The sequence below is a fragment of the Microtus ochrogaster genome (genome assembly GCF_000317375.1).
Source record: "Microtus ochrogaster isolate Prairie Vole_2 chromosome 14 unlocalized genomic scaffold, MicOch1.0 chr14_random_2, whole genome shotgun sequence".
NCBI lineage: Eukaryota > Metazoa > Chordata > Mammalia > Rodentia > Cricetidae > Microtus > Microtus ochrogaster.
Genome location: NW_004949097.1, coordinates 6,113,496 through 6,127,849, shown reverse-complemented (window position 1 = coordinate 6,127,849; position 14,354 = coordinate 6,113,496). Strand labels below are relative to the sequence as shown.

The 14,354-nt window shown below is 39.3% G+C and overlaps 1 protein-coding gene across 1 annotated transcript in view; it reads right to left on the bottom strand.

The window, feature by feature from the left end:
• Positions 1 to 14,354, bottom strand: part of Pik3c2g (phosphatidylinositol-4-phosphate 3-kinase catalytic subunit type 2 gamma) — a 361,584-nt gene that overhangs the window by 246,379 nt on the left and 100,851 nt on the right. Inside the window, exons 14-15 of the mRNA XM_005364544.1 lie at positions 9,774 to 9,905; positions 3,403 to 3,517 (exon numbers count right to left, since the gene is read on the bottom strand). Of these exons, the coding sequence (XP_005364601.1) occupies positions 3,403 to 3,517; positions 9,774 to 9,905 (247 nt within the window). The remainder of the gene's footprint in view (positions 1 to 3,402; positions 3,518 to 9,773; positions 9,906 to 14,354) is intronic.

Sequence of the window (14,354 nt, the reverse complement as noted above, 5' to 3'; positions counted from 1 at the left end):
TCTCTGTAGCTTTGGAGCCTGTCCTGGAACTCCCTTGGTAGACCAGGCTGGCCTCGAACTCACAGAGATCCGCCTGCCTCTGCCTCCCGAGTGCTATTTTAGGTTTCTTATTATTTTACATTAGAAACTGGTTAGTTCATTCCATTAATCCATAATGTCTATTGCAATTATTATTTTGGAATAAGCTTTGTTATTATTTATTAATTATTGCTTTAACATGATAAAATAAGACAATCTAAGGCAAAATGATATTAATATTACCGAGATGAATCTTGAAACAAGGATTGTCATGATTTAGATGAAAGCATACGCAGTCTCTGTAGGTCACACTACTTTCTATTTGGCTAGAGTTTACTGGGCACCAGAGATGAGTCTCCTGAATCCCAAGTGGTCAAACCCATACTACATGTACATATGAGCCACATTAAATGAATACACGTGTGTGTGTGTGCATGTGTGTGTGCGCACCTGTGTTTTTGTAACATTGATAAGGAAGAAGAGGTCATTAGTTTGGGGGTTACAGTATTAGTTGGTTGAGGAGAAGAAGGGCTAAAAATTATGTCTATATAGTATCCATGCATGAAATTATCTAAAAAATCAAAAATTGAATAAAAATAATATAAGAAACAGTAGCTAATGAACTAGCACAACTTTATGTCAGCCTGAAGGAACTGGCTGGGAGACTGAAGACCTTAAGATGGTGGAAGAGAACATGAATGTTAGTTCTGCGCTGGTTTCCCAGCTTAGCCTCCAGGAAGAGCCACAGTAAACAATGATGTGTAAGCACAATGCACCCTTCCCAGTAAGACTGATGAAACTAGAGCTTCTCAGACTAAGCTAAGCCACAGACAGACAAACATACTTTCTCTTGGAATGTGGTGTGTTGCGTGGCAGGGTGGGGAGATAGAGACAGGCAGATCTTGGGGGGGAATACTGGCTAGTCAGCCTAGCCCAATTGGTGAGGTCCAGGGCAGTGAGAAATCAAATCTCAAAAAGCCTGGTGAGCGACTACTGCGAAACAATGCCCAAGGTTGACTTCTGGCCTTTACACGCATGTGCACACATACGCTCCTGCACATATGCACACGCCCTGATGAAGTTTCAAATGGATTCCAGGCAAGTGCAAGCAAGTAGACGAGGAGACCCAGGAAAAGGCAAGCAGTAATCTGCCTGTTCGTTTCCACTCTGAATTCTTACCCACTTCCCCCTGTCAGCTGTTCCTGCTCCCTGCACCGGTCTTAGGATGTGTCAACAGTCATTTTCCTGGAGAACGACTCTGTGTGACTCATCACACCCCTGTCATACCTGGATGGCTGCTCTGCATCCTTTACCATTCATATTGTAAGGACGACCAGAAAAGAGGACCTGACTACAGTGGGCAGTCCTTGAATGCACAGAGGTGGAAAGAGACGGTTAAAGACTTGCCTAATACTTTGACATTCTCTGTTAGAGAGCTGAGACTATGGTCTGCATTCCCCCAACCGACAGCCTGATGTCTTTCTTTCTGACTCATATCTATTCCCTGACATAACTCTAGGTTCTACGGCCTGCTTTTAATTTTCTTACCATCTCCTAATCTTGTGTGTGTTGGGTTTGTGCATTTGAGCGTGCATGTGTGTTTGCATGTGGAGGTTAGAAGACAAAATCCTGTGTCATGTTGCAGGCACTACCCAATGGTTATTTTGAGACTAGGTATGCCACTACTCTGGAGTCCACTAACTCAATTAGACAGATTGGCCAGGGAAGTCCCAAGGATTCACCTTCTCACTGCCCCAGCACTCGAGATTGTAAGCTTATACCACTGAATCAGCCATTTTCCCCGTGGGTTCTGGGTAGGAATGTCAGTTCTCATGCAAACACTTTACCAGCAGAGTCAGCCCCTAAAATTCAACATTGGATCAGTTTCCTGTTCTAGAATACAGCAGAAAGCCTGACATGGTGCTTTGGATTCTTAAATTAGGACTTTTAATAATATCAACACAGGTTCTTCAGTAACGAGCTATTCACTTTATCAAAATGGGGGGCCCTTTAAAACTAAAGTCTGGTGATTCCTTCTGCCCTAGCATGCGAATATTTATGAGGTTTATGGCAGATTTCCTTACTGGAATGAAGTGCCTCTTTGTGTTCTGCTGCAAGGCATGTGCCAGCCAGTCATCATCTAGACCTGACATCCTCAGGTCTACGTGACTCACCTATTTCTTGCCACCAAGCTGGCGCTAAAATGTTGTTCAGGTGGTTCCTGGAAAGACCTTTTCTGCCCTAAAATGAAGCCACATTTTTATAGGATTCATTCTTCTCCTTCATCAACATCTTTTTGTGTATATTTCTAAACTCTATCCTTTACACCCTTGAACCTCGTGCTTGTGAACCAGAACTCTGTGTCCTCTCCAGCATGATGACAAGTGCAAGGCAATTTTGTTCCCAGGACTGGGGAGTGAATATTCTACTGGATAGAAATCGGTAATACTGCTCAGCATCCAACCATGCACAGGATGGAACCATAAATGCCCAGTCAAAATGCTGCCAAGTTTGAGAAACTGTGTTTCTGAGGATGCCACCCAGTTTCTGTAGAGATGGATGGAAAGTTCACACTCCTGAATCTCTAGATAGTATTATATCTATGTTGCTGATCTCTAGCCAATATGGATAGATGGACCATAGACATGAGCACAGTACTGTATCTGTGTTCATGATTTTTAGCCAGTGTGGATAGATGGACCACAGACATGAGCATAGTACTGTGTCTGTGTTGCTGATTTTAGCCAGTGTGGATAGATGGACCAGAGACATGAGCATAGTACTGTGTCTGTGCTGCTTATCTCTAGCCAGTATGAGCCAGTATGAGGCACAGACATGAGCAAACAAGGTGCTGCTGGCAGTATGAACAAAAGCTGGAATCATTGATCAATTTCCCTTCCCCATCACAAATCACAGAGAATAGAGATGTTTTAGGGCAAAAAAGGTATAAACATGGATTTTGTTTGCTATTCATCTCTTACAATCCAACCATTTAACAAAGGTGCAGCAGAAGAGATTTTGATGGCTTGTCACAATGCAAAAGCAGCTGTAAGGCACTGGGTTAATAATATATAACAATGACTTATTTTAGACAACAGAAAGAAGAATTGGATGCATTTAAGGAGAGTGTTGATAGCAAGGCTTCTCTGCTATCCTTCAGGATGGTGAAGTGATCTATTGAATTGCTATTATATAAGCTGACAGAAAAATTGCTTGGAGAGTTCTGGGCATAAAACAAAAGATACAGAAGACACCCAATTCTAAACTGGAGAAAGGGATCATGTATGTGTGACCCTAGAAGAAAGTGTTTCTGTAACTGGTTACCACACTGCTTAACAACGTGAATTTTCTATGTGTACTTTAATCTCATAGCTTGACACTTACCTGCAGGGTCAGTGGGGAAGGCTGGCTCCCATCCCATACTCCTGGAGCTATCATTTCTGTGGGAGGCTCACTCTGAAATGTCATGCTGAATAGCCTAGACCCCATCATGGACTTTCTGCAAAAGATAACACGTACACACAGACAAGAGTTACATTAAGAGGAAAACTATTAGTGTCTTCACACATGCTTATTCTGGGATAGAAAGCAGCGGTTATTTCTGTGGCTTCATTCAGTAGCTATAAGAGAAAAAAATATCCCACATGTCTAGACATGGATTGTGAGCTCACTACTAACATGTCAAATGCAAAGCTGTTTCCATAGACACCACATTTTTGGTCAAGTGTGACAATTACTACAGTAGTTCCTAACAGGAGCATGTAGCATGTATTAGTGACTGCCATCAGTGGGGATGACTAAGTGGAATTAGGAATCTCAGATTTGGACTCTGGACTTATGGGTGCCTGAACTCAGGAAGGATAGTAGTTCTTCAGAAGTTCTTTTTTCCTCCATCCCCCTGAATTAAATAAATTCCTTGGGCATTTAAAGATTCTAAATTTATAAGAATGCAAAGTTTAAATCAGCACAGCATATGAGCTGCAGAATCAAAATAGTTGTAGGACTTCACAAGGGAAATGTTCCTTCGCATATAAATAGAAAGATTATTCATGTTCAGAATCCTTAAAAATCGGTTGTAAATTACCACAGTAAATGAGAGAGCATATAGAAAATATTCTAACCATGGAGAAAACCACCAATGTTTCCAATGGCTGCAAAAACAACTAAATCCACATACTTTTATAAAAAAAAATTTAGTGGTACTAGTGCACAAATCTGAATATGGTAACATATTCCAATGGTTAACTAAGAGTGGTGTTTGAGTTCAATATACAAAACTGGAAAATTAGTTAATTAACCAAAGCAAATGTAACCTGAAGATAAATCACTTTTTCGGTACCCATTCAATTCAGGAATTGACAGAGAACCTCAGGTGGTTTTGTGGTGGCTGAGATAACCCAACTCGGGGAACCCAGCACCCTCGGCTACACTGGGAGATCCCTAACAAGCTGCACTAGCCAGTAGTTTCTGATAAAACAAGGAGCTCCCAGCTCTGAAGGGGACTGTGGTCTGGAGGTCAGCGTCAGCAGGCCACAAGATCTCTGTAGATTTTTCTTTTCTCTCAACCTCATCGTCCTGTCATCTTGTTAGGAAGAGAGGCAGAGTGAAAGAAAGCTAAGTGACTAGGCATTTTTATCCAAAAGAGATTTCATATTTCAGCTCATCAGTCCTTGCTATAAGCCGAGAGCTCTTTGCCCTCATTAAGTGCAGGATGGAGCTTATGAGATGTTAGTTGCATTTTCACACCCGCATTTTGGAAGGTGTTATATTTGTGATTTTGCTTGGCCACATTTGAAGCAAAACAAATCTGATTTACCGGAGCTGGCTTCTATCAAGAAGGAATCCAGTGGTGTCTGTTCTTTCTGCCCTTAGATAGATTGCACTGTAAGAGGCTCCCCAGCCTCTATCTTGTGGCACAGGATTCAGAATGACGTCAGAGTACTTGTGTAGGAGTGGGGTACACAGAACTTAGGAAAGTGGGCATGAAGAATATGAAAGTCCAGATGGACAGTGTAGGGTAAAGGTTTACAGATTTTAAGGCCGTATGAGGAGCTGAGAAAATAAATGAGTGGCATTGTTTTGGAGGCGATTGTTTAGCATTGGAGAGCTAATTTTCAGATAATAGTCTATGCCAGGTGCTACAAGAAGGACTTTCATAGTTTTTCAAATAAATCAAATGTCAGAAGATGATCAGTAGCAGTGAGTAACATAAAACAGATCTGAGAGTGTTTGTGGCTTTAGAAGATGGGGAGCTTTCTCTTGAATTTCACCTACCATGACAGCACTAATAATTAGACCTGACTCATCTCTGAGTGTGCTGTTACCTTGATCTATTTGGAAAAAGCTGCCATTTAAAAATTAGTTTTGAAGGTATTCTTGTAACCTGAATTATTCTCCTTTCTCATTCTATTTAATGTACCAAATCATTCTAGTAAAGTGTTATTTAAAAATTGTATTGTTGGGGCTGGAGAGATGGCTCAGTGGTTAAGAGCATTGCCTGCTCTTCCAAAGGTCCTGAGTTCAATTCCCAGCAACCACATGGTGGCTCACAACCATCTGTAAAGAGGTCTGGCGCCCTCTTCTGGCCTTCAGGCATACAGACAAAATATTGTACACATAATAAATAAATAAATAAATTAATAAAAAAAAATTGTATTGTTAAATTGTTATACCATTGTTATATAAATTGCATTGCTATATATAAAATAAAGTATGGTTTCATTTTAAACAATTGAGAAAATTTAAGTACACAGGCAATAAAATGGACATATTTAAAACAAAGTAGGTGGGGGATCAGAAATAATTAAAAAATCTACTGGGTTGAAGAGATGACTCAGCAGTTAAGAGTACAGATTGCTCTACCAGATGACCTGGGTTTGATTTCCAAAACCCATAAGATATTTCACATCCATCTGTAACTCCAGTTCTAGGATCCTCAATACCCCTTCTCTGAGTTCCATGGGGGCCAGGCACTCAAGTGGTGCATAGACATACATGCATGCAAAATATCTATACATATAAAACAAAATTTATTAAGATACTATGGGGAAAATATTAGTCTGTAATACATACCAACATAAACCCCAAAACAAAATAAAAATGTTACAAAGACAGTCTACATACATCATAATTTGTGATAGGATGGAGCTTGCCAGCCATTGTTAACTAAGCATCCTGAAATTTATTGGACGAAATCAATGTTTTTCAAAAGTTCTCACAGTGTGGTGGTTCCTCTGGCAGTGAAGGTGGCTTTCAGAAAGGCACTGGGGAGATACTAACTAGACCTGACCACAAGACTGCAAACTCTTCCTGCAAGGCATGCCTGCAGTATCCATCACTCATGCACTTGGAGGTTTTTAAAAAATATGACATGTTTAGAAATTGGACTTTGCTTTTTCATATGGCCTTTGGGGATATTTGAGCTGGCATATCCATAAGTTTTTTTTTTAAACTTGACTATTGTTCAATTTAGTGATAAAAATATTTCAACCTCAAATTTGCTTCATTGAGAAAGACAAATGCTCTGGATTATGATTCCATCACCCTGCTTCCTCAAACAACACAATAATGGTTATTGAGTTTAGTGATCAGGAGTCTTTGCATCAGTTCCCAACATCTGGAGCCAGAGTGTAGAGAGAACTATGCCACTGAAAGACCAGAAGAACCCGACGACAACCTGATTTGATGAAATCCCTTGAGAGACTGACAACAGTAGATCTAGTGGGAAGAGCTCTTGTGACCTGAGCCAGAGCCTGTGTAGGGAGGAGGACATTTTTACAATACGTTCATGGAGGGGGACGTGGCATGTCAAAACAGGAAGGGAGAGAGTTGAAGATAGAAAGAGCAAAGGCAAGAACTCAGACCTGGATTCTGGCTATCGTTCTGTTTTTAAGCTGCCTGGTACCTTACATTAGACCACCTTTCCAAGGATCTCCTCAGCACCTAGTGTGGCAATTGGACTGAGCAACTCCTGTGGAACCGAAGAAAACCAATGAGCTTGAGCAACACAACTATTGTTTATTACTAAATTCTGAAACAGAGGAGGTCAGCCTTACTAATCCAGGCAATTGCCTAAGCAAATTGTTTGGAGATTAAGACTGATTTTAAGTCATGTTTGAAACTATGCAAATGATTTTTATATTTAAGGCTTTAACTCATCCCAGGAGTCTTGAAAATATTGTTGCTCTCAAAAATAAAATAAAAAATAACTGAATTTGAATCATTGGGGGATACCTGGAATTTGGCTTTATATTATAGCATCCAAGAAAATGCTATTGTTCAACTGAGGTAGGGAATCTCTATGGCAAAGTAGCTTCCAGAATCAAAATGCTAAATAACAATTACACTATTTATTTGTAACTTTAAACTGGGACCTGAGCTCTTGCACAGGGTTGTGCTGAAAGAAACAAATCCTTGCTGTAGTGAAGTTGGTACATAGACAATCTTGTCTGCAAAAGAAGATTCTATGATTTTTCCCACCAAATCTTTCCTTTGGATTTGAGATACTTTTCTTTATAGAACTGAAAGTGAGTGGTTTGGATGCCTGAAAATGTCAAAGCTGATTTTTGTATGTAGATATTAACTAATACATCCCTCATAGGTCTATATAAGCTTAATCATCATTGGTTCTCAAAGCCCACTTGTGGAGGCCCTGAAGAGACAGAATGCCTCCAGAAAGCTATCCTGAGGTCATGCGTATGTTGGAATATCAATATAAGTGGTCATTATTACTGCACACAGCTGTTGAGAGGCAATCCAAACCCTAATGAGAGATTCAATATCAGATGTTCATGGGCAAAGGTCATCCCATGGGTGGAAATAAAAACAAGATGCCTCTTTTCTGTGATCTGAAAATATCTACACCGAATAAATTGAATAAGAATCTCTACAAATAGTTGCGAGGCACAGAATAGAATTTGTGGCTGTGTCTCAGCAGCCACACCTGATGGATTTCTGATACCTTAGAACAATCTGGGTTTCTTTTGACTGTTTATCCCAGGAGAGATGGCCATGCTTTCTGGTTTTGATGAGAAACGGTTTCCTGGGAATACATTTCCTAATGCTTGCTGAAATAACCACTGAAGTCTATCGGGTTTTCTGATGCCTCATCATCACTGGTTTGCATACTTTGTCTTGCAGCCTCATCACCTTGGATCAGTCCCTGATAATTGCTTTCCGCAGACTCCCGCCCTGGAAGGCCATCCCCTGAAAACAATTGTAAGTGATGCATGTCAACTCAGAGCCCGCATCTTGCTGGCGTCCCTGCATACGGCAAGCTGGTAATGAGAACCTAGTGCTCCAGATGCTCTTTCCAGTTAGTAACTGGAAATATGGCTTTACCAAAATGCTAGAAATGCCACATCTGAAATTCTGTTGATGAAACTGAAAGCAAGGTCTCTCACAGGTAGATGGACACCTGTACAGAGGCTCTTACGGGCAAAGTCACGGATGTTCCTGAAGCTCCAGTCAGATATTTGGAATGTCCCTCCCCTCAGCACCAGACACCTCTCCTAGAGCTGACCTGTGCTTTTTGCAGATTCTAACAATCTAAATGCAGGGATTGATTTTTTAGTAAACAAAGCTCTATTGATTGCCTATTTATATGATGCTTTATGTAAGATGGCAGACATTACAGAGATGAATACATTCCCTGTCCTCAATACAGACATGGAGATGGGCTAAAATATCAAAACCCAAACCAAGCAACAGACATGTTCATGCACAGAAACACATATACTTACACACACAGGACATACACAAACACATATGTATACAGAGAGATACATATACACATATACACACAGAGACCTATACACACAGAGACACATATACACAATTTACACATGCACATAAACAGGTATACACCCACATATACACACAAGGAGATGCACACACCCAGGGTCCAAATCAGAAATAACCCAATGAATTTTCAAAGTTTGATCTGGTTTTCTTGATAAAAGTTGTCTATAGTAGATGAATGTTGGAACTGAAAACTTAAAAGCAATACTTTAAGCACTTCCATAACACCAAGTTTCTCTAAGAAAATATGTGTAGGAACATGCCTTATACTAATATTAGCATAACAACACAAGTTCTGATTTTTGAAGGTCTCAGATTTTTTTTTATCTGATCTCAAAACTGGACTTCCTTTATTTAAAATAAATAAATACATTGATGCTTCTGGAAATATTTTCCCATAAAAGCATTAGCTGATTTTATTTTATGTTCTAAGCATGAATAATTCTCATGGATTATAGGCTAAATAAACAGTTGACTTTGTAAAGGCTGTTAATTCTGAGAGAATATCTGAACTCAGTTCTGTGCATTTTCAGAAGTTGCCAAGTGTTTATTCTTGGCAATAAGAGACCAGCAAAGCAGTCATGTTTTATAATTTTACTTTAGTCAGAATTTTGTGGCTTTTTTAAAATTCTAAATGACAGCACAGTCATTTTGAATTACTAATTCCAGAGGGGTTGGCTGCTTGGAGAAGAAAGAGTCATTGAGACTGGTCTTGCCAACCGCTCTCCATTGTAAATGACCCAGCTGATGAGCAGAGCATGGGATGCAGCTAAAGCCAGGTCTCCATTTCTGCTCTTCTGTTCTGGTTTCAATACTCATGATTTATATCGAGCTACCTCATTTTAGTACAAAATGTTCTCTTGATTTTTCTCATCATGCCATAACATGAAGAACATTCAGTTCCCGGAAGGTTGAACCGGGACCCGAGCTCTGTTAATCATGGGTGTTAGACTTACTCTTTTGGGAACAGTGGAAGGCAGGTCCAGGCCAGCAGATTTGTGCTGTGGGTGGCAGAGTCAATCCCAAACACTTTTATAATAAGCATGGATTCTCTAGGAAGTGACTTTATCTCAAGAGGAAAATTGATTCTGAAAAGCAAAGGAAGTATCCATTTATAACCATGATTCTACAAAATTTCTTTGTAATTCTTTGGGGAAATATTTGAGTATTTGAATTGAGATGTTCCCTTGAAATTTTTAATAAGATATACAAGATAGCAATATTCAATAAGTAGTAATTTTTCTTCTGATAATTTTGACATGCAGAGTCATTGAATTATAGAGTAACCCGACTCTCATACACTATTGTAAACACATAGGAATGACTGGCTAAATTTACCTTAGGGAATAAATAACTAGAAATGGATCTTGGTTGTTGTTGCTGTTGTTGTTGTTGGTGGTGGTGGTCGTGTGTGTGTGTGTGTGTGTGTGTGTGTGCGCGTGCGTGCGTGTGTGTGTGTGTTTGTGTGATTGCATGGCTTATATGTAAGATCGGGGGCAACTTGCTAGAGTCCTTTACTTCTACCATATGGTTTCTTGGGGTTCAAACTCAAGTAATTAAGCTTGATAGAAAATTCCCTTAAGTACTGAACCATCTTTCCAGACTCAGAAACATGAATCTTTCAGGCTGGGTTGCAATGAGATGCAGTTTTAGAAAACCATTCCAGGAAGGGAAAAAATGTATTTCAAGAAGGGAAAAGTACATAACACACAGCATGGGAAAAAAGAAGAGGATTATTGTGAATTAAAATATTTCCTTCTAGGGCAGGAGAGAGGCTCATTAAGTCTCAAGAAGCTAATGAAATCAAGCTTAGGAAACTCAGGAAATTTCAAGTTTAAGAAACAGTCATGAGATTCACAAGGTCCCTCTCCAAGGTTAAAAGCAGCTAAGGGTTGCCGAGTGCAGGATGCTCTCTGCCTGGAAGAGTCACCTGTGTCTGGAGCTGGGAGGGGTGGGCTTTACAGTAGCTTCCTGTTGCTCTTATAATTAGTGCTATAATCTGATTAGCTCAGCCGCTAGATTTAAATACAGTTACGTTTTGGTATATCATCCAGTTACAGATGTGGGTAAATACATGTATGTCACACCTCTTCAGGAAAAGTCATGCAACACATAGACTAAGAAATATGAAGAAAAAGATTAGCTGTGCCTGAGGAATGGTGAGTCATTCAAGGTGGCTGCTATAAAAGACAAGGTCAAGCTGGAAGAAGTAGAAGACGATACAACTAGAAGAACATGTGCTCCTCAATTCCTAAGAACTTTGAGTACCAATTATAGAAATTTGAACTTATCCCCAAGAGTGAAAGAGAATTCTTGAAAGAAAAGAATGAAAGTATAAAGAGTTACTTATGACTCTATATTTGGAAGAAGCTGAGATCCAGGAATTTGGGAGAAGATTAGAAAAACACAAACACATCTGTCTGCTGGATATAATGCAGTTGAGATGCTCTGAGCTCAGGTACTGGATGGCACTAGGTTTGATGGGATGAATGGGGTTTAAGAGTAATGATGAAACACCATTCAGCAGTCAAAGAGTTAATTAGAGTGCTAGACACCAGAGGGTGCTGGAAGGCAGCACTGGCTGGGTCTGAAGAATAGTGTACCCCTTTTCAGGAAGAGTAGAGATTTTTCCTTAAGACAGATTGGGGAGGGTATACTGTGGAGAAATAGGTCCAAGGCTGGCTGACATCACTTAACTATATTTAGTTGCAGCACATGTATGTAAAGAAGCACCTAGGGGTGATAATAGAACAACTCACAGTCTGAAGCATGGTTAATGAAAACTCAGAGACAGATTTGGGGGTTCAAGACCAGAAATGCAAAGCAGCCAGCCACTGGTTCTTATCTCAATGTCCATCTGAAAATGGAGATCCTGCCTCCAGGAAACTTCAGAATGAGACTGTGTCTGAGAGCAATATCCTCCAATTTTATATTCCTCTCTAGGGCTGGGATTAAAGATGTGCACCACTGGGATTAAAGGTGTGTGTTACCACTACCTGATCTGTAAGACTGATCATTGGGGCTGTTTCACTTCTGATCTTCAGGCAAGCTTTATTTATTAAAATACAAGTGAAATGACTTCACAACAGCCACAGAACCAGATGAGGTAGTTTAGAGGTGCAGTAGATAAAAGAAATTTGACTGACAGTAGAAAAGGATAGCAAGAAATTGATGGTGAAGTCTAGTTTTAACACTGAAATGTAGCAGATAATTTAACTGATCAGAAACAGAAAAGAGGATTCTGGGATTGAAGCAATTTAATGAAATTTTAGTATATGATGTTATATACTAAGGTAATACCAGCTGTGAGCTATGAATGAATAAGATGTTATGGGGAGGATGAGTCTCCCTTAACCTTAACTCTTATTTTTCCGCATCCACGAAACCATTGTGGTATGGCACAATGGGTGTCCGGTAGTAGGTTGTCTTTTTCATTCTGTTATTTCGTTCAGTCAGTCACACAATCATTTATATTAGCTGCTGTGTATTTAAGATTTTTATTTATTAAAAAGTTCTTTTCCAGGGAAAGGAAATGCAATTCTAGTGTAAGTCAGGGGAGCATGATGGGAGGAAAGAAAACAGTGATGGAAACCTACTTTTAAAGAAGGGAAAATTTAGACTTATTAAAACATTGCATATTTTGGTGTCTATGTATTTTGTACTTATATTATTTCATAGTTTCCATATTCATTCAAATGTTTCTGAGCTTAAAAGAACTTCCGAAATGGCATAAAATGTTGAGATGATAATGTAGAAGGCACAGTAATTTCTTGAATGTTCTTTTATCTATAATCTACTCTCCCTATTACAATTCCATTTTTCTGTTCTGAGATGGAAGCTATAATCTTATTCCATCTTTCACATAACCTAGAAAGTTCTTTTTCCCCAGAAGAGCTGGGTTTTCCTATATAACTTGAGCTTTTCACATTACGAATGATAAAAACAGAGACATTAGAGTTGATGGTTGCTGCCAATCTCCATTCGTTCACTTTCATAAAAACCAATTTTAGGCAAGAGTACATGCATGCTAAGTAGTGTTCTGCTCATCTTCTGAATATATGTGGACTCACATTCACTGGGAAATTGCTTCTGTTTTTAAACTTCTCCCTGACTACTTAAAAACAAAAGAATAACATTTCAGTTTAAAAAAAAAAAGAAGTATACTTCATAAAATACTGCAATAAGGGCTAAGGAGTTGACTCTGTAGTTAAGAGCCCTTGCTGCTCTTCCAGGGGATCAGAGTTCAGTTCCCAGCACCCATGTCCGGCGGCTCACAACTGCCTGCAGCTCCAGTCCACAGGCCTGCCATTTTCTTCTGGCCTCTATGGGCACCCTCACATATAAGGCATGTACTCATACAAACACATATATGTACACATATATGTGTATTAAAAAATACATCATAGAGAAAGTTAAAAATGAGTTGACATTTATGTTTTTTTTCTTCTGTGTGAGAAAGTTTTTGCAAACCAGAGACAATTTGGTGCTTAGCATTAAAGTTCAGCAATGAAATATACTTTTGACTCTGATTAATGAATACATGCTAATAAAGTATGTAAAACTGTTTTTGCTTATTTATTTTTATTTTATGTAAATTGGCCTTTTACCTGCATGTCTGTGTGAGGGGTCAGAACTCTTGGAACTACAATTACAGACATTTTGAATTGCCATATGGGTGCTGGGGATTGAACCCAGGTTCTCTTAACCACTGAGCCATCTCTCCAGCCCCCAGGTATGTAAAACTGTTAGTGGCATCTAGGGAAATGAAATGTAAATATGTTTAATGGAAGCAAAATGAAAAATGACTCTAGGTTGAAATACCTTCCTCCATTGGCAGAAATCAAGGATCTCATAGAAAAATAACACTTGAGCAGTTTAAAGAAAATAAATGCATCAATACCATTTTCAAAAATATTAATGACTTCCTTATTTTTCTGTGAAGCTGACTGTATAATTAGACTTCTTTTTTCTCTTGAGGTAAAAGTGATTTTGATTTTTGGAAATAACCAGAAATGGGTTTTAGTCAAATGGAAAAAATAATTTCATCAATTAAGCAGGTTAATCACATTTTAAAGAAGCTCTTGGTTACATAAAAAATTATCAATTAACCAATAACCCTCACTGAACTTTTATTCTATATTGTGCTCTCTTAGCTGACAGATAATGAAAATTTCTTAAGACAAACAAACAAGTAATCTATATCACTTAGCAGATGCCGACAGAAATACAAAATGACACATCCATTTGAGAGAAGTTAGGAGTTCAGACCAAGCAGCGAAAGGAAAGGTGGACATCCACGATGCAGAAAAGATTAGTCTAGGAGAAGGAAGTTTGCGAGGTGGATGGGGAGGAGCACTGCCTTTCTGAACCAAGAGATCCTCTAGCAAAGAGTGGTCTCTCTTCTTGGTAGGGTAGATCCCATTCACAGGCAAGATAAAGAGGCAGGATCAAAACCCCGTGCCATTGTCCTTAGCTTCTCATCAGTCCTCATTGTTTGCCATGTTCAGAGAGACCAGATATATCCCATGCTTTTTCCG